This window comes from Phyllobates terribilis, unplaced genomic scaffold (assembly GCF_046119375.1).
Source record: "Phyllobates terribilis strain yellow unplaced genomic scaffold, ASM4611937v1 Scaffold_11__3_contigs__length_659146591, whole genome shotgun sequence".
NCBI classification, from domain to species: Eukaryota; Metazoa; Chordata; class Amphibia; order Anura; family Dendrobatidae; genus Phyllobates; species Phyllobates terribilis.
Window position 1 is genome coordinate 33,013,824 of NW_027362771.1, and position 19,597 is coordinate 33,033,420.

The window sequence follows — 19,597 nt, forward strand, 5'->3', positions numbered from 1 at the left end:
TAGATACGGTAGACATTGGCAACATGTTTGGATGTTTCTGTTATAGTGGCATGACAAAATGCCTAAACTCTTTTCCACGTCATGGTTCCTTATGTTTTATGATGGTTTCCAATCAGTGATCCAATCTCCTCACCCCTGTAATCTTCTTTTTACACTTGGCACAGTTTGGAGCAAACCGGACATCATAACAGCGTGGACAGAATATAGATCCCTTCTCCTCAAAGAAACCTCCTTCCTCGACCACTTTGTGACACTGGTTACAAGTAAATTCCTCAGGGTGGTAGTAACGTCCTAGTGCCAAAAGATATCGCCCTCTGTAAAAACAGTTCAAAAAACAACATTACCCCTTTATAATTATTAATGTGAAGAGCGTTCACACACATGCAATACATATGGTGTATTTATATATACAGTTAGGTCCATATATATTTGGACAGAGACAACATTTTTCTAATTTTGGTTCTAGACATTACCACAATGAATTTTAAACAAAACAATTCAGATGCAGTTGAAGTTCAGACTTTCAGCTTTCATTTGAGGGTATCCACATTAAAATTGGATGAAGGGTTTAGGAGTTTCAGCTCCTTAACATGTGCCACCCTGTTTTTAAAAGGGACCAAAAGTAATTGGACAGATTAAATAATTGTAAATAAAATGTTCATTTCTAGTACTTGGTTGAAAACCCTTTGTTGGCAATGACTACCTGAAGTCTTGAACTCATGGACATCACCAGACTCTGTGTTTCCTCCTTTTTGATGCTCTGCCAGGCCTTCACTGCGGTGGTTTTCAGTTGCTGTTTGTTTGTGGGCCTTTCTGTCTGAAGTTTAGTCTTTAACAAGTGAAATGCATGCTCAATTGGGTTGAGATCAGGTGACTGACTTGGCCATTCAAGAATATTCCACTTTTTTGCTTTAATAAACTCCTGGGTTGCTTTGGCTTTATGTTTTGGGTCATTGTCCATCTGTAGTATGAAACGACGACCAATCGGTTTGGCTGCATTTGGCTGGATCTGAGCACACAGTATGGCTCTGAATACATCAGAATTCATTCGGCTGCTTTTGTCCTGTGTCACATCATCAATAAACACTAGTGACCCAGTGCCACTGGCAGCCATGCATGCCCAAGCCATCACACTGCCTCCGCCGTGTTTTACAGACGATGTGGTATGCTTTGGATCATGAGCTGTACCACGCCTTCGCCATACTTTTCTCTTTCCATCATTCTGGTAGAGGTTGATCTTGGTTTCATCTGTCCAAAGAATGTTCTTCCAGAACTGTGTTGGCTTTTTTAGATGTTTTTTTTAAGCAAAGTCCAGTCTAGCCTTTTTATTCTTGATGCTTATGAGTGGCTTGCACTGTGCAGTGAATCCTCTGTATTTACTTTCATGCAGTCTTCTCTTTTTGGTAGATTTGGATATTGATACGCCTACCTCCTGGAGAGTGTTGTTCACTTGGTTGGCTGTTGTGAAGGGGTTTCTCTTCACCATGGAGATTATTCTGCAATCATCCACCACTGTTATCTTCCGTGGGCGCCCAGGTCTTTTTGCATTAATGAGTTCACCAGTGCTTTCTTTCTTTCTCAGGATGTACCAAACTGTAGATTTTGCCACTCCTAATATTGTAGCAATTTCTCGGATGTTTTTTTCTGTTTTTGCAGTTTAAGGATGGCTTGTTTCACATGCATGGAGAGCTCCATTTACCGCATGTTTACTTCACAGCAAAACCTTCCAAATGCAAGCACCACACCTCAAATCAACTCCAGGCCTTTTATCTGCTTAATTGAGAATGACATAAAAAAAGGGATTGCCCACACTTGTCCATGAAATAGCCTTGGAGACAATTGTCCAATTACTTTTGGTCCCTTTAAAAACAGGGTGGCACATGTTAAGGAGCTGAAACTCCTAAACCCTTCATCCAATTTTAATGTGGATACCCTCAAATGAAAGCTGAAAGTCTGAACTTCAACTGCATCTGAATTGTTTTGTTTAAAATTCATTGTGGTAATGTCTAGAACCAAAATTAGAAAAATGTTGTCTGTCCAAATATATATGGACCTAACTGTATATATATATCTATATGTACAAGAAACATGTGACAGACTGATACATAGGGGGAGAGGACTACCCTGTGGGCGTGTTTGAGTTTCATTGCTTACAGTGAACCTGTCACCTTGGAAAACACTATTTACCCACAGATATGGGGTTGACCTGCAGCTAATGCTGCCCGGCTGCCTTACTGAAAGTGGGCCTACCAGGAGAAAATGAAGGCTTTCAGTCATAGATGTGCTGCAGAGCGAGCTGTCAGAGTGCTGAAGTGTGCTTACAGCCAGCACTGACTGCACAGTCAGCGGTAACTGTAATCGCTCCGTGTATGTTCCCATGACTGAAAGCAGCTCACAGGAGGAAATACACCAAGGTTACTTACCGGTAGCCGGTTTTTCCTGAGCCCATGACAGCACACCTTGAGAGAGAGGATCCGCCCCATCAAGGACAGGAAACCGTCTGAAATAAAAGGGCGGCACCTCTCCCTTGCTTCAGTTGTTTACAGAGCATTGAGAGGACCTCCCTAAACAGGTTAGGCATATAACCAACACCCACAATATACATATACACACCACCCAAAACAGTGCACACCAGGGTGTGAGAAACATAGAAAAAATATGGGGGGGAAACCTACGGGTGCTGTCATGTGCTCAGGAAAAACCGGCTACCGGTAAGTAACCTTGGTGTTTTCCCCTCCCCCATGACAGCACACCTTGAGAGAATTTTGGAGAATTTATGAACACCCTAGGGAGGGACCACCGCCTGAAGTACCCTTCTCCCAAAGGTGAGATCAGAAGAGGACAGATCCAACCGATAGTGCTTAAAGAAGGTGGATGGTGTAGAGCAAGTAGCAGCCCTACATATCTGCTCGATCGAGACGTCTGCCCTCTCTGCCCAGGAGGTTGCGACGGCTCTGGTGGAATGAGCTCTCACATTGTCCGGGGCGGGAACCCCTGTGGACGTATAGGCTAAGCAAATGGCCTCCCTAAGCCACCTAGAGATGGTACCCTTGGACACCCCGTGACCTTTCCTACTCCCTTGAAAGGCCAGGAACAAGGAATAGTCCTTCCTCCACAGACTAGTCATGTGAATGTACTGTAGCAGGGACCTCCTAACATCTAGGCTATGGAACCTGACTTCCCCTGGATTCTTGGGATTGCTGCAGAACAAGGGTAGCACAATCTCCTGACTACGGTGAAATCTAGATACCACCTTGGGAAGGTATGCTGGATCTGGCCGCAAGGTGACCCCATCCTCAAAGATTTGTGTGTAAGGAGGATTAACTGAGAGGGCCTGCAGATCACCCACCCTACGGGCTGACGTTAAGGCTACTAGGAGGATGGTCTTGAGGGTGAGAATCTTTGGAGAGACCTTGTGTAGGGGTTCGAACGGTTCGCTGGTAAGAGCGTTCAAGACTAAATTCAGGTCCCAAGGAGGAACTCCCATGAACCTAACCGGTCCTGGTCTGGCACAGGACTTGATAAACCTCGAGATCCACGTATTCCCAGCCAGATTACAATTATAGAGTGCCCCCAAAGCTGAAACCTGAACCTTAAGAGTCCCTGTAGCTAGACCCAGGTCCCGCCCCTTTTGTAGAAATTCCAGGATCCCTCTGATCGGAGGTCTGCTCGATAAAGGAACATCTATAAACTCTAGGAATTTACCCCAAACCCTGCTATAAATCTTAGTTGTAACTGGTTTTCTGCTCCCCAATAAAGTAGAAACTAAGCCTGGTGAAAACCCCTTGCTACTCAATAGTGACCTCTCAAATTCCATGCCGAAAGATGGAACCCCCTGGCCTGGGCATGGAATACTGGTCTCTGCATGAGAAGGTCCGGCCTTTCTGGTAGAATCCAGGGATCTAACACCGACATTAGCCGAAGCAGAGAGAACCAAGGCCTCTTGGGCCAAAATGGAGCTATCAGAATCACCCTGGCGCCTTCCTCCCAGATCTTCCTCACCACTACTGGAATCATCACTAATGGTGGAAAGGCATAGGCCTTCCTGAACCCCCAAGGAATCTGGAGGGCATCTACGGCATGGGGATTCTCTGCCGGATATAGGGAGCAAAATCTCTGCAACTTCCTGTTTGCCCCTGTGGGGAAGAGGTCTGTCTGGCTGCCCCCATAACTGGACAATCTGGTGGAAGACCTCTGGGTTTAACCCCCACTCCCCCTGTCTTAGGGTATGGCGGCTTAGAAAATCTGCTTTCACATTTTCTACCCCCTTTATGTGAAGGGCGCTGAGGGATGGGAGGTTTCGCTCTGCTAGACGAAGGATCCTGTCTGCCACCACCATCAGAGGGCATGACCTTGTCCTCCCCTGGTGATTCACATAGGCTACTGCTGTCCGGTTGTCGGACCTGACCTGGACATGGTGACCTTGGATGTGAGGGAGGAAGCCCCTGATGGATCTTTCTACTGCCCAAAGCTCCTTTATGTTTAAGGATGACCCCCTCTCGTGGTAAGCCCAGTGACCCTGTATTGAGAGTTCTGCCAGATGACCCCCCCATCCGGAACTGCTTGCGTCGGTCGTAATTACCCAATCTACTGGTCTGGACCACTGAACGCCAGTGGTCAGATTTCCCCTGACTGTCCACCACGAAAGGGAATCTACTACTTCTGGGGAGAGAGAGAGCCTGCCTTCTAAATGCCCGTTGCAGGACCTCTGTGCTGACAGGACCTCCCACTGAAGCCGTCTCATATGCCCCTGAGCCCACATTACTGCTGGGAGACAGGCCGTCATAGAACCCAGGAGGGACATTGCCTCTCTCAGAGACATCCCTGGAGCTTGAATGGCCTTCGAGACTAACGCAATCAACCTGCAGATTTTGTCCTCTGGGAGGAAGCAGGCTTGGCGATGAGAGTCTAGGATTAGACCCAGAAAGGTCTGAGTCCTGGAGGGGGTTAGTCTTGATTTTTGGAAATTCACTAACCACCCCAGCTGATGCAACACTTCTGTGACCTCTAGGAGCTGACTGGAGCAGTGGACTTCTGATTTCCCGATTATCAAGAAGTGGTCTAAATATGGCACGATCACTACGTTCTTGATCCGCAGAAAGGCTGTCACTTCTGCTATTCGTTTCGTAAATATTCTCGGGACAATGGAGAGGCCAAAGGGTAGGGCAGCAAACTGAAAATGCCTCAGCTCCCCCTGAATAGACAGGGCTACTCTCAGATATTTCTGATACTCTGGATGGATTGGGACGTGATAATATGTGTCCTTCAAGTCTATTACAGCCATAAAGCAGTTGTGATGTAAGAGCTTCACTGCTGAGCTTACTGACTCCATCTTGAAAGTTTGGTTTTCTACTACTTGGTTCAGACTCCTGAGGTTGATGATGGTCCTTAAGGACCCGTTTGTTTTTTTTATCATGAATAGTGGGGAATAGAACCCCTTCCCTCTCTGTGGTGTTGGTACTTCGAGAAGGACCCGCTTCTCTACTAACTCTAATACCTCTGTTTCCAGGGCTAACTGTTCTTCCTGGACCTTCCGTAGGGGGGTAACCACAAAGGTCCGACAGGGGGTCTGGCTGAACCGGATCTTCAGGCCCCCACTGATAATTTTTAGAATCCAGGGGTTTGTTGTAACCGCCTCCCAAGCTGGAAAAAAGTGGGAAAGCCTTCCACCCACTTCCAGCCTGGCGTCATTGGGAGGATCTCTTTGAACTTGAGGATGGTCCCCCAAACATGTAGCTTTTTGGTCTTGGCTTCCCATCTCCTTTTGTCTCCCGGAGGACGACCTCGATTAAATTTCCTCCTCCGAAAACCAAATCTTCTTGATTCCCCCAAAAATCCCGGGAACCCTTTGCTTTTATCGCCTGCTTTTTCTAACAGGTCTTCTAATTCTTGGCCAAACAGGAGTCTAACGTCACACGGGAGGGAGCACAGCTTCTGTTTTGAAGGTAGGTCGCCTGGGCAACCTTTGAGCCACAAGGCCCGCCTGGCTGCGTTAGATAGTCCAGCTGCCCTAGCTGAAAGCCTGACCGAGTCTGTTGAAGAGTCGGCCAGGAAGGCTGATGCTGCTTGCATTAGAGGTAGATCCGCAAGAATTGCCTCTCTGGAAACCTTTTTATCTTTAAGCTGGTCTTCCAGCTGTTGGAGCCACACCATCAGGGATCTCGCCACACAGGTGCCAGCCACCGCTGGTTTTAGGCCTCCTGCCGCTGCCTCCCACGTGTGGCGCAGGAAGGAGTCGGCTCTTTTATCCAGGGCGTCTTTTAGGGCGCCAGAGTCCTCCAAGGGCAGGGAAGATTTTTTCGATGACCTTGCTACAGTCCCGTCTACCTTGCGGATCTTATCTCAAGGTCCCGCGTCCTTCTCTTCGAAGGGGTACCTTCTTTTAGAGAAGGAGGGTAAAGCTCCTGATCTCTCTGGTCTCCTCCACTCCCGGTCAATGAGGCCCTGAATCTTACTGTTAACTTTTTCTCTCCCAAGCCCGCAAACATGATGTCCTCCCGGGATTTAGATGGTCTCTCTTCCTCCAGACCCATGGTTGATCTTACTGCCCTAACCAGCCTGTCTGTATTCTCAATGGGGAAGCAGGGTCTACCGCCCCCCGATGAGGAAGAGGATGACGAATCCCACTGCTCCTCGGACTGGGAGGAATCAGAGACGGAGGAAACCTCTCTATGGGGTCTTTTCTTCCCTCTAAGGAACCCTTTCAGGGACCCCTGAACTTCTGCGTGCACTATGGACTTCAAATTTGCAGCGAAATCCCGGGAATTCTCAGCTATGGTTTTGGTCACACAGCCCTGGCAAAGTGGTTTCTGCCACTCTACAGAGAGGGAAGCTTGGCAAAGGGCACACATCCTATGCTTTTGCTTGGCACTACTCTTCTTAGGCTCCTAAAAAAAAAGGAAGCACACAAGAGACTTCCCGTTACTAACCAGTGACATTCACGAAGCTCACTCATCCCCGGAGGTCATAAACGGGTACCGGATTCAGAGGCTGTCGCGGAACCGATGATTCCATTCTGGATGGTCCCGAGGCACTTGAAGCCTTACTCCTACGGCTGCCACTACAATTACTCGAGCGGCTGTCTGTATGCGATGCATCCCTCCGCTTTTTCCGTTGCCGAGGGGGGGGGTAAGCTGCTGCTCCTGGTTATCCTGGTCAGCCATGTTTCAGAAGCGTACCACGCTTCCAGGATAGCCCCCCCCCCCTTAAAAATAGGGCCATCCAGCCTCCTCCGGTTCGTGGGCCCTCCCCCTTCCCGGAGCTCTATCAAAAAAAACTCCGGCCTGGAACGCTCCGATGGGCGCCGCCATCTTGGATCGGGCGCCGCCTCCTGATGTCACCCAGCGCGCCGCTCCCAGGGTGCCCTGCGCCGTGACGTCAGGCACGTCACACCCGGAAGCGCTGACGCACGGCAGGGGGAGGACGGCGCCGCGGTCTCCGGAAGGACAGAGCCTGCCTCACCGCGTGCGCCCCGCTCGGCGCAGAAACCCCAGGGGAAGCTGCGGACGGCGCTTCTGGGATACTGAACCCGGTGCACAGGCCAGTGCCCGCTCTTCCACACCGGGACAGCCCCAGGTAAGTCTTCTATTCTTCCTGAGACAGGTTCCCATCAAGGACAGGAAACCAACTGAAGCGAGGGAGAGGTGCAGCCCTTTTATTTCAGGCGGTTTCCTGTCCTTGGTGGGGCGGATCCTCTTTCTCAAGGTGTGCTGTCATGGGGGAGGGGAAAAAGGACATTTTCTTTAGATGAGAAATAGTGGACGTCTGTTCCCTTGGGGTATAAGCTTGACAGAATTACAAAGTGTGTATGCTTTATGGCAGCTGCAGTGAATGGGAGTTAATTGGCAGAAAAATGTTGTATATTGGTGCAGCAACGTCTAGATAGTGAACCCCTTCTTCACAGACTAGAAAGTAAGGCTGGCCATACACATTAGATGGCTGTTGACCAAATCATGCTTCGGCCGACAGCAATCTCAGCAGACTCTCCCATACTCAGGAACACTTGCTCGGCCATACGGTCCTGTGTTCTCTAGGAGAAAGCCACCAGCTGGCAGTTTATCACAAGCAGAACAAAGCGAAAGGCAGTCCGAAATCAGACATGAGCGATAGACATCTCTTACGAGCACCAGTTGGCTGGCGCCCCCATACACAGTAGACAGGAGGCCAAACCGATCAATGTCAGTGGGTTTCAGCTTACATTTGCATAATGTGTATGGGGGCCTTAATATGAGAAATATCCCCAAAACCTTATCTGTTAGATTCCAGATAATCAAGTACAGGAATTGGCACTATTTCGTGCTCATCAGTACTAGAACATGAGTCTCTCTCCAGCTATAGATGCCGTGGTGCTTTATTAACAATCCAGGAGAAGCATGGTGCTGGCCTCCAGCAGAACATTAAAGGGTCATTAAAGGGAGAAGGTCAGCTTTGGAATCCATATCAAAGTAAGCACAGATCCCTTGTGCTTAGATGAGACAAATATTTTGTTCAACAACCAACTGGATAGCTTAGGAGAAAACATTCTTTATGTTCATATGTTAACGGTTGCTTGGGCCGTGTGAGTGGGGTTGCGCTGTCTAGAGCACCATTCCTCCAATAATTGTGCTGGCTTGCCTAGAGTTGACAATAAATGAAGTGGGGGGCAGAGCACAATTGTTGGATGACAAGTATTCTGGACCATGGTCAGGTGCTCTTGGGTATGAACCTAAAGTAGTCATATGACAGACTCCCTTTAAATATTGCTCCATCTGCTGACCCTGTCATGCTACAAAGAACAGGGGAGCTGTACTAAAATGAAATATCAGTTTAGTGTGTCTGCTCTAATGGCCAGTGTGAAAACTGGAATATTTTAAGATTTTTTGAAGGATAGTTAGATAACAAAATGTAAAAAGTACCAAGAAAATGTATATCATATAAACCTAATTTAAATAATATGGCGTTTTCTGATTTTAGAGAGTTTTCCTGTCTTAGGCTGTGTGCACACATTGTGTTTTTGCTGGGTTTTATCAGTGCAGATTTGTGACAAACGCTGAAGCGTTTCCTGATGCCAGCAAAGTGAATGAGAAGCCTGAAGTCTCATGCACACGTTGCTTATTTGTGACTTGCAGATTTGATGGAGATTCAAATCTGCCGCATGTCAATTCTTACACCATTTTTGCTGCAAATTTTACCCCTACTAACGAGTGGCGAATATGTCTGCACCAAAAATGCAAGTAAAAAACACAGCAAAACCATGGCAAAAACGTGCGTTTTTGCAGCTGAGTTTTTCCTGTCAAGAGGTGCAGAAATTTCTGCAAAAATACTTAATGTGTGCACATACCCTTAAAGTGATGGCGTGTCACTAGAAAGGAATGTGAGAATGAAGGCAATTCAATGTTAATGTACTGCTGCAACCCCGTGTGACCCACTTTATTCTCAGAATCTGTGGGGGGGTCCCAGAGTTTCAAATCCCACTGATGGCATATCTTAGCAACATGCCATCACTAGTGATGAGAAAGCATGTTCTGTTAACCCTTTTGGCGAGCATGCTCTCGTGCTCTCCGAGTATCTTCCGTGTGCTCGGGTGTTATGCTTGAGTCACTCCGTGTGCATGATTTCCGACTGACTGACAGCTTTAATACATGTGAGGAATGCCTGTTTCTTAGGCATTACTCACATGTATTAAAGCTGTCAAAGAAACAGGCATTAAAGCTGTCAAACAGTCGCAAATTATGAGCATGGAGTGACTCAAACATAACACACGAGCACACCGTAGATACTCAGAAAACACCCGCGCATGCTCGTAAATCTCGAGTAAGGAGAATGCTCGTTCATCACTAGCCATCACTTTAGGAGATAGGAAATGTTTTTTAAGGGGAAAAAGAACTGTTTATTGCACCGATGGCATTATTGTGATCTGGAGGAAAGCACTTACCGGATAACTTTATTGCACTGTGAACAAATAGGAGTCTTATCACCAGTGGAGGTGGGTTGAGCCGCCAGAAGGATGGAATTGCGGTTTTGGGCAGGGGTGAGTGTGGCTGGCTGACTATGTTTAGTCATTACAGTGGTAGTTTTATCAGGTGCATAACGCTCAGCAAAAGAGGGATCTGTGGTCCAAGGAGGGCGGACAGCAGGTCCTGAGGGAGGCGGAGGAGGAGCTGGGAAATCGGTGGAATCTGAAAAAGAATAATCATTTATCAGAGCAGTAAGAGCGGCTCAGCAGAAAGCCGCAGATGTAATACTCTAGTTTCCCTAGTCATTAAATGCAAAACTGATAAATGAGGTCATTATCACTGAGCGTGGTTCTTGGTAAAGATATTTGGAGGTCCCCTTTAAATTGTATGCTAAACAAATAAAATATTGTTTTAATAACACAAGTCACATTTATACATTCCGGTGTTTTATCATAATTAAATACCTAGAATTGCACATTGAAAAGTGTGCTATTGCAAGTATAGCTAAGATCTACTGGGGGGGGGCAAAAAAGAGAGTGATACTATAAATTGATGAACACTGATTTCTTTTGACATTCAAAACTGGAAATTCATCAGCATTGTGCAGTGAAGAGAAATGTCCATAACGTGTAAATATCACAAGTGGGAGGATACACAGCAGAGGGAATGGAATGAGCACATCCAGCCGATGTAGACAAAATCATTAACAGGTATTATGGAGAAATAGCAGTAATCACTCATTACAAGTGTCCTGGTGAAAGGGCAGAGACTTTGGAAATATAAATGTTCGAAGAAAATTGGAGGTACAATTTTGGATGTTAGATGGGATACCAGAATCAGTGTACCAAGAACATAATATCTTATTTGCTTTAGGACTGTAGGTGGTAGCTTGGGTCACCAGCTGTATGATATTCTTAGTTGGTCAATACCGTGCTGCTTTATCATGTGAACAGAATAGTTTCTAGAAGTAACTGAACTTTCAAGTAACTTTTCAGAATAAGCTGTCCTGTGTGTACATGAGGAGTAAAACTATCTTGGAACTTTATATAACTTATATCCTGCATTTTCACCTGTTTTCCCCTCTGAGGGCTCTATCTTTTAATTTGCAATGAGCTGGTGGGAGGAGACAAGCTGCTATGATATAGCACACACCCATCACAGCACACAGTGAGGGACTACTGCTTTTCATTCCTTAGTTACAGTGCCAGGCAGTCCGGTTCTTTTTCATGATCTGGCTTTACTCACCAAAAAGAGCCAGTTCTTTTGGATCCTAAATGGATCCCTATTAAATATGTGTTCACCATGGGTGAACACATATTAAAGATGACGAAGGTGCCACCGAAACTCCGCCCACCCATGGATAAAAACCCCACCCACTCTCAATTAGCCAATTAAATTGAAAAGTGGGTGGAGTTTGGTTCGGGTAGGCGGAGTTACGGACGCAGATAGCTGCCATTTTAGAGGCATTAAGAGAAGTTAGTGACTCTCACTGGGGGGAGCAGTCACAGCAGGGAGTCGCCTCTTTGTGTCGGATTGTTCACGACTGACATCACTACTTAGTTAGCACACACTGAGACAAGCAGCAGAGTAGCATGGAGAGGATTATACAGCAGTACTAAACTGGGTAGATAAAAATCCAGCTCTGGGGTGAGGTAAAAGCTTGTTAGAAACCTCAGCACAATCTGTCTGTGTCTGCCTCTACCTGTTTTCTCACTCTGGTCCTCAATCATCCTTCCTCCCCCTTCCACACTCCATAGAGTATAATAAGATGTGTAATCTGACACCTTTCTATGCTTGTAGTCTGGTTAGTCTTGAGCAAGAGTTGAGCTGTTCTTTCAGAGTAGATGAAAAGTTCAGGGTGGAGGGAATAGGTGTTGAAGTGTCTCATAAGCTGATGAAGAAGCAGAATTTTCTTATAAGATATATTACAAAGTTTTTTATATTCTCCTGTACTATTAATGTATGCAAAGTTTGTTGAAAGTACAGTTACCTTTTAAGACTCATGAAAGGCAACCTCTTAAGAGAGATAGGTTTATTTAATTCATATGCACCGTTACTGGTAATATAGTTACAGACCTAACAACAATGTGTAAGAGTACGGAGGAACATAATTTCTGTGATTGTATGAGACTGTTACATTTTATGCACGGTTGATTTATTTCCAGTAGAAAATTACCATTTCTATCACTTTCCACACTATTTTACCCAGTAAGCCTCAACATCCATTTTACAAGTACAACGCCAAATTTAAAACATGTTACCAATGAGGATGCATCCTGTGGACAGACTTGATGGATAGAGATTAAAAACATGATGCTAAATAATTTCCTATTTGGGAAACAGTTATTAAAGGACCGAGTGGTATCACTAATGTCTGTTCCCTGCTAGTAGTAAAATACCAGCCATGGTCTTCTCCTCTTCCCAGTGCCACTCCAGTCCTGATCCATCATCTTGTGACAGCAGCTCCTGTCTGATCGGGATTCAGGGCTAACAGTCACAAGATCTCAATATAAGGCTATGAGAGGCAAAATGAGGCTCTCATAGAAATACATTGAGCAGTGTTGGGAATAGTAGGAGACAGTGGCTGGAACGTATTTTACTACAGGCAGGGAACAGACATTAGTGATAGAACTCCAGCGGTGAAATAAGAATAACGCTGGAAAGGTTCTTTAATTATGTGATTGTACTGGAGAAATATTATGGGGGGGGGGGGGGGGGGGGATATAGTATCCAGTATTCTTTACACAATAACTACACAGAGCACACACTGACAATCAGGTGGGGCAATAGTAAACAAAAAATATGTTATTGTACCTCACCTCACCACTTACAGGCGCTTTTCACAAAATTAGAATATCATCAAAAAGTTAATTTATTTCACTTCTTCAATACAAAAAGTGAAACTCATATGTTATATAGAGTCATTACAAACAGAGTGATCTATTTCAAGTGTTTATTTCTGTTAATGTTGATGATTATGGCTTACAGCCAATGAAAACACAAAAGTCATTATCTCAGTAAATTAGAATAATTAACAAAAAACACCTTCAAAGGCCTCCTAAGCGTTTAAAACGGTCCCTTAGTCTGTTTCAGTAGGCTCCACAATCATGGGGAAGACTGCTGATTTGACAGATGTCCAGAAGGCAGTCATTGACACACTCCACAAGGAGGGTAAGCCACAAAAGGTCATTGCTAAAGAAGCTGGCTGTTCACAGAGTGCTGTATCCAATCATATTAATGGAAAGTTGAGTGGAGGGAAAAAAGTGCACAAGCAAAATTTGGGGGAGATTCACAAGGAGTGAACTGCTCAGTGGTCCAAGGTGTTGTTTTCAGATGAAAGTAAATTTTGCATTTCATTTGGAAATGAAGGTCCCAGAGTCTGGAGGAAGAGTGGAGAGGCACACAATCCAAGCTGCTTGAGGTCTAGTGTGACGTTTCCACAATCAGTGATGGTTTGGGGAGCCATGTCATCTGCTGGTGTAGGTCCACTGTGTTTTACCGAGACCAAAGTCAGCGCAGCCGTCTACCAGGACATTTTAGAGCACTTCATGCTTCCCTCTGCCGACAAGCTTTTTGGAGATGGAAATGTCATTCTCCAGCAGGACTTGGCCCCTGTCCACACTGCCAAAAATACCAATACCTAGTTTACAAACAGTATCACTGTGCTTGATTGGCCAGCGAACTCGCCTGACCTTAACCTCATAGAGAAGATGAGACACCAGACCCAACAATGCAGACGAGCTGAAGGCTGCTATCCAAGCAACCTGGCTTCCATAACACCTCAGCAGTGCCACAGGCTGATCGCCTCCATGCCATGCCGCATTGATGCAGTAATTGATGCAAAAGGAGCCCCGACCAAGTATTGAGTGCATTTACTGAACATACATTTCAGTAGGACAACATTTCGGATTTTAAAAACATTTTTTCAAGCTGTTGTTATAAAGTATTCTAATTTACTGAGATAATGACTTTTGTGTTTTCATCGGCTGTAAGCCATAATCATCAACATTAACAGAAGTAAACACTTGAAATAGATCACTCTGTTTGTAATGACTCTATATAATATATGAGTTTCACTTTTTGTATTGAAGAACTGAAATAAATTAACTTTTTGATGATATTCTAATTTTGTGAGAAGCACCTATATATAAGTCCTGAAAAAAGGGGTAATCTATCTTTCTAGGAGAGGAGACTTCTTACTCCTTAGGGAATGCACCTAAATGATTTACATGGATCTGCCCACTTTCCCAACATGAAATATTAAAGCACCACTCCAGCGTTTTTTTTTTTAATTTCAGCACTGGAGTGGTGCTACTAATCTAAGTTCCCTGCCCCTTGTATTATTTTTACCAGTTGTTGTCTTCAGCTGTTTCCGGCGCCGCTATGGTCCCGATCCGCCATCTTGTGACTGCAACTTCTGACTGACCGGAAGATAGAAGCTCTCAACATAATTCTATGAGAGCCTCGTACGGTCTCTCATAAACTTAAATTGACTAGTGACTTCCAGATCACCCAGGAAACTCTGGAGACGTTACAGCAGGTCACACACTGCAGAAGACTGACTGGAGTGATGCCAATAACAGAAGATGGCAGCTGATATACATAATACTGGGGGCAGGAAACTTATATATTAGTCGCGCCACTCCAGCGCTGCAATAAAAAACATTGCTGGAGTGGTGCTATAAAGTGAACACGACATGCTGCCCAATACACAGGCAGCATGCATCAGCACTGGCTGTATGATCTCAACCAGGTATGTTTGATTCTGAAACGCTGCAGCATTTCAGAGAAACACATACTTTAATAGTCGCCCGGTTTAATAGGCTTCTCCTCCAACACTGATCTGGAGTGACAGATCTCTGCGTGTATAGGCAGAGACCTGTCAATGAACGCAATGTTTCCGAGTCAAGCATACATGGCTGAGTTCATACAGCCAGTGTCTGATACATGCGGCCAGTGGATCGGGCAGCATGTATCAGCTGTCATGTTCCTTTTAAGCCCTTGTTTTCAATACTTGTGATAACATTAGAAAGTCAGGGCTGAAAAAAACTAAATGTCGTAGTGCACTTTATTCATAAAAATATCATCCTATCATTTACCTTGGCCGTAATTACCAGACACATTCTTCACGCCTTGCCTGTCAGAGAAAAAAAAAAAGGGAGAGAAACTATAATGTTACAAATTGGACAAAATGTTGATTATTACATATTCTTCTTGGTAGTTGATCTTCACATTATGATTTTAAGAAACTTCATAAAAGGTTTCATCTTGCCAACCCCTTACTTTGGTTAAATGACCAAAACATAATTTTAGTGTCCTTTCTATAATATGAGCATAGTCTTAGTGGTTGAGAGGTCCTGGGTTCAAATCCCACCAAGGACAACATCTGCAAGGAATTTGTATGTTCTCCCCGTGACCTTGTAGGTTTCCTCCAGGTTCTCTGGTTTCCTCCAACACTCTACAGACATCCTGATAGGGAATTTAGATCGTGAGCCTCAATAACAGCAATGATAAAAGCATTATAAAACTAAAGCTAGATAAATAAAATAATTTGTGCCTGTAATGGAGGAGCTTCAATGTTCTGACCTTCCCATGCATCATGGTATCCATAAACTCTGCTCTGTAACTGCTTCTATCTTCATCACTTCCTAGGAGCTCCAGCTTTGCTTTAATCTGCATTACTGCATATATAAATCAGTGTTGTTGTCATCCAATTACAGATGGAGCCATCGGCATATACTCGATCCTTTCAGTATTACAACTATACCATATCAAGTGGTGGAAAGGCTCATCTCTGAGCGCAGAAATATGACTGTTCCTTCACCAGTTATCAATGAGAATGGTTCATGTTACATTTATACTTTATTACTATACATTTACTCGATTATCCTATTGGCAAATTTAGATTTAGTAAGAAGCCATCAACGTTTGCCCTGGCTAGAAGTTAAGTGGCTAATGCTGCAGATTTCCAGACACTCAGAAACCATGATCCCCCTCCTCCCGGCTTGAGCAGACATCTGTCACCAGCCTGACTATGTGTAGGAATTGCATTAGAACGTGTCATGTCCTGGAGCTCAGTCATTACACATGTTACATAAGAGGCATTGCTCTATTCATGTACAACACAATGAATGTGATTGACGCTGTACTTCTCGCCTGCGCACACATGTACATAAGAATCTGCATAGGAGTGACAGTAAGCTGCCCTCGCTGCACTAGCTCATGATTGCCGCACTACTGTAGCTTCATTGAGTTTCTATGGGCTGGAGCATGTCGCAGTGCTGAGATCAGCATGTTCCTGCAGAATACTAAGACATCTACACAGAGAGAATGGGGGTCCTACCGCCGTTTATTCATGAGCCGCTTAGTAAAGACACCAGCTATTGTTCTAGTCTGCCTGGAGGTGGAATATCCATGCCAGGCATCACACACAATTAATAAGGCTTTCACCTTCACCTGTTTAGGGCACCGAGATACATCAATGTAAGGTATTGTTTATTCTGTATCTTTACAGTGAATATCATTTAATGCAGCTGACAGCCATAAACGCCATGCCTATTAATATATAAGAAAAACACTGAAAGTACACATCTCGAATATATTGATATGCATTTTATGAGCATTCAAAATCAGGAAAATAAAAAGTATGCTGGGTGTTCTAGTTTCTCAGTCGCTGAATTGCTTGGGTTAAATGGTTGTTCTTGGATGCCTCTGATCAGGATTGACAGACATGACCGGTTTGGGTGCAGTTACATGTGTGTAGGGGTTATGGCTAATTGCCGAGATGCATCTGGACTTGCCATGGTTTTAGGTTGCATCATGTAGTGTACAGTGGGACGATTAGTGGTAGACTGTGAGTGTTTCCCATGGGCACTAACGCATGTGTTATAACACCATTACTTATGGAAGGTGCTTATTTGCACATAAAAAAAACAAACAAATAAAAGTATGTGAGACTATTAAAATTAGACAAATCTTACAATTGGGCAAGTATGAAGCAACAATAATTAATGAACAAAGAAGCAAAAGGAGAGATGTTTCTGCCCGTAAGAGCTTACAATCTAAATGTGTTGGGAGGTATGACATTGTAGGCAAGTTAGGATAAAGCGCATATCTTACTTCCTCTTCATTGTAATAAGCTCTGCTACAATATGCTGTATATGGTAAATAGTATGTAGCCATTTGACCATGACACCTATTAGACATCCCATTACAAAATCATGGGTGTTAAAGTAGAAACCCTTTTGCAGTTAGAACAGACTCAACTCTCTTGGAAAGGTTTGTAGTCTGTGGGAGATTGAGCCCATTCAACCAAAAGAGTATTTATTCGTGGAGTACGACACAGATGTTGGATGAGAATGTCTGGCTCGCCATAGGTATTTCAGTTCATCCCAAAGTAGTTTAATGGGGTTGAGGTCAGGGCTTTGCACAAACCACTTGAACTTGGTCTTATAGACCGCCCTTCTGGAGCAGGAAAGCAATTTTAAACACAGAGCCATACCTTTTTACCTCGTCAAATGTTTATGGCTACAGTAAAATTTGGCCTAGAACAAATCCATCAGACTACCTATTCCACCATGGAGACTCAGTTCATGAAGGTTCCACCACACAGTTCTTGTGCTGCTAACATTTCCAGAGGTAATTTGGAGCTCTGTGTTGAGTGACGAGAGAAAAACATAGGCAATTCTTTTTGTACCATTTCCAGCTCTGGGAGTGTCCATGGTCTACCAATACGTATTTGTGGTGCTGTTATTCCAAGACATATTCATTTATAGTTTACTGGGACAGGTCTAGCTGATCAGAAAGTTCTCTAACTTGCAGTGAAGATGGCATTCTATGACAGACCGACTGATACTACCAACAATGGCTGTCTATAGAGATTGCATCACTGTGTGCTTGATTTCATGTATCTGTTTGCAATAGGCATGGCTGGAACTCCCATGAGGATGGGACGGGACAAACGTTTAGCCATGTAGTGTACTGTGTCTAAAACATGGTTACCATTACGCTCTTCAAGAACTCTGCGCGCAGCCATTAACTTGAAAGTTATGCAGTTTGCTTCCAGACAATAAAAATCTATCTTCGCCATTTAGTGATTACAATATGGAGGGGCTTCTTACAGTTACAATGCAGTTTTCTCTTGTTAGAGAAGGAGCTTTTGGCATGGAGCTGAAACTATGGGAACTATCTTGAAAACAAGTCTCTCCTCTAGATACAAGTACACTCTCCAGTGGTCTCCCTTTCCATCTACCTATACACTTTATGTCAGTCGATCTTGCGTTGGTTAGGCTAGGCTCACAACATATTTTGTAGAAATAGCAGCAGCTTTGAATCTAAAGCTGCTTCTCTAACAAGAGAAATACTACATGGTAACCGTAATGAGCAATGCAGCTGACTGATCACTACATGGCCAGGTGTCACGCAAGGTGAGGGAAGGACTAAGTGCACAACGATGGGAAGAGGGGGAGGAAGCCCAAACACTAGGGAAAGGGGGAGTAGAGACCCCCTAGGCAGATCTGACAACACCCTGAATCCCCTAGCATCCCTAAAAAGGTTCTGCACCTTTCGCCAAGCAGGACACCTAATCCCTGACTGCCCCTAGCGATAGGCCCTGGATAGGGAGGGGACGGGGTGAGCAATAGTCAGCCCCCTCTGCAACTAAAGACGAACAGGTAAACAGGCAAGGAATAAACTTAGCTTGAGAAGACACCAGAGAGATCACGTCAACTATCCTCCAAGGGAACTCCAAGAAGACACTACCCAACTACTTATGCTTCAAGCCTAGACAGAGGAAAATAGAGCCATCACCGGCGACTCTCTGGAGAGACTGAAGATATTTAAACATCCAGCAAGGGTGTGTCAATTAGCAGCAGAAAGTATAGGTCACTGCTAGGTCCTAGAGGGAGAAGGATATCACTACACTACACAGATGAAAAGATCAAGAAGGTGCCTGCAGAGCCAAGTGCAATGACCTTCTACAGCTGGATCTAGAAAGTCTGTCACACCTGACACACCCGTGACACCAGGACACATTTTCACCCCCTTTAAAGTAAACAACATAAATTCCTATTCAATGACCAGAAGCAGAGATCTTGCAGTGAGTAACTAATAAAACATGTTAGAAATAAACTTAAAACTTTTTATATTATGATGAATAAAATGTATTTTCTGAAGCAGGAATAACCCTTTAAAAGAAAAAAAGCCTATTCTCCATGAAGCTTAACAAAGCGTGTATTCATTATTATTAGCAAGATCTTCCTTTAAAACAGAAGACAAATGCTGAAGGATGTTTAAAGCCCAAACTGTGATTTCCCTGGTATCATACTGAGCTGTGCAATGACATGTCACTCACACTGACATTTATCTCACAATGTGGAGGTGGTTAGAAAATGTACAGCTAACACTTTACTACAGCATGATATACAATCCCTCAAGGATACGCTAGGCAATCATCCTTGTTTCACAGACAGAAGAAACTAATGGTAGGTTCAAATCTCATCCAATGGAGCATCCACATCCAAGCTACTCAATGTAGTGTCTTGCAAAATCATACCAATTTATTGTATTTTTGGACTCTCTTATACACAGTAAACTTGGCAAGGAGAAAAGAGGAGAAAAAAAGAATATTATATTTAAAGTGGTTGTCCAACTTGAAAAAAAAG

At 44.4% G+C, this 19,597-nt stretch overlaps 1 protein-coding gene across 1 annotated transcript in view; it reads right to left on the minus strand.

The window, feature by feature from the left end:
- The window catches only part of PDLIM7 (PDZ and LIM domain 7), a 125,284-nt gene that overhangs the window by 10,004 nt on the left and 95,683 nt on the right, over nucleotides 1-19,597 (minus strand). Inside the window, exons 14-16 of the mRNA XM_073654660.1 lie at nucleotides 15,035-15,072; nucleotides 9,914-10,157; nucleotides 134-314 (exon numbers count right to left, since the gene is read on the minus strand). Of these exons, the coding sequence (XP_073510761.1) occupies nucleotides 134-314; nucleotides 9,914-10,157; nucleotides 15,035-15,072 (463 nt within the window). The remainder of the gene's footprint in view (nucleotides 1-133; nucleotides 315-9,913; nucleotides 10,158-15,034; nucleotides 15,073-19,597) is intronic.